The 1,026-nt window shown below is 33.3% G+C and overlaps 1 protein-coding gene across 1 annotated transcript in view; it reads left to right on the top strand.

Annotated features, from left to right (window-relative positions):
- USP40 (ubiquitin specific peptidase 40) overlaps positions 1 to 1,026 on the top strand; it is a 93,400-nt gene that overhangs the window by 36,976 nt on the left and 55,398 nt on the right. Inside the window, exon 10 of the mRNA XM_012659327.1 lies at positions 197 to 497. Within this exon, the coding sequence (XP_012514781.1) occupies positions 197 to 497 (301 nt within the window). The remainder of the gene's footprint in view (positions 1 to 196; positions 498 to 1,026) is intronic.

Here is a 1,026-nt window from a genome sequence, read left to right as displayed (position 1 = left end):
CCCCCCCCAACAATCTGGTTTTATTAAATGTTTTATTATACCCAAATGGATTTCTTCCCACCTCAGCTGGCCAGGCCAAAATTAAAAATGAAGTTAAATGCTCTAATCACTGAAAGGAAGAAAACATTGTTTTTATCATGTCTGGTTTTTTAAAAATTTTTATTAACCTAGTATTTGTTTTTTTGTTTCTGTATAGTTCTTACAGCACCATTCTCAGATATTTCTACTCAGTTCAGATGAAAGTACAGTTAGTCTATTGAAGAACTGTTGTCTCCAGGCTGAGTCTGATTTCCAAAGCAATGATCAACAGATTTTCAAGACACTTGCTTCAGAATCCTTGGGATTAAACAATAGTAACTCCTGTCCTCACTGGTTTGATATAAATGATTCCAAAGTCCAACCAATCAAGGAAAAGGATATTGAACAGCAATTTCAGGGTAAAGAAAGTGCCTATATGTTGTTTTATCGGAAATCCCAGTTACAGAGACCCCCTGAAGGTATGAAAAGAAAAATCTACCTATTTGTTTAAGTTAATGACTTTAAAAGATAAACATCAAATGCTGTTTGAGTTTTTACCCTAACAATTTGTCATTTTATAAAGAGTATGTATTTCTACTTAATTTTCTCTCCTATAATGAGATCATAGTTAGATTTTCAAAACTGATTTTTCTTGGTCATGTAATATAATATCTTCTTACTGTGTTGGCAAACTTGAATATGATTGTCCCATGCTCAGACTTGGCTCTGTCATTGAGCCCTATATTGCCTTTGAGTTGTAAGTGGCCTTGGTCCTATTTTCATATCTTCTGCTTTGTTTTTCTCTTTCTTTTATCTTTTTCCTTGAGTTAATGTGTTCTTTGAGCAGTTGAAATATCTTTGAAGCACTCTTCGTTGAACTTACTAAGAGAGCCCAGACTGTGGGAGTTAACCATTGAGACCCATAATAATAAAGAGAATTTTTTAATTGAAGCTGATATTAATAACATGAATAAGTCAGTAAGACTTTTTGATCACTTCCCAAAGTCT

The sequence above is a fragment of the Propithecus coquereli genome, unplaced genomic scaffold (genome assembly GCF_000956105.1).
Source record: "Propithecus coquereli isolate 6110/MARCELLA unplaced genomic scaffold, Pcoq_1.0 Scaffold605, whole genome shotgun sequence".
Classification (NCBI taxonomy): Eukaryota; Metazoa; Chordata; class Mammalia; order Primates; family Indriidae; genus Propithecus; species Propithecus coquereli.
This window is presented reverse-complemented; position numbering and strand designations above follow the sequence as displayed.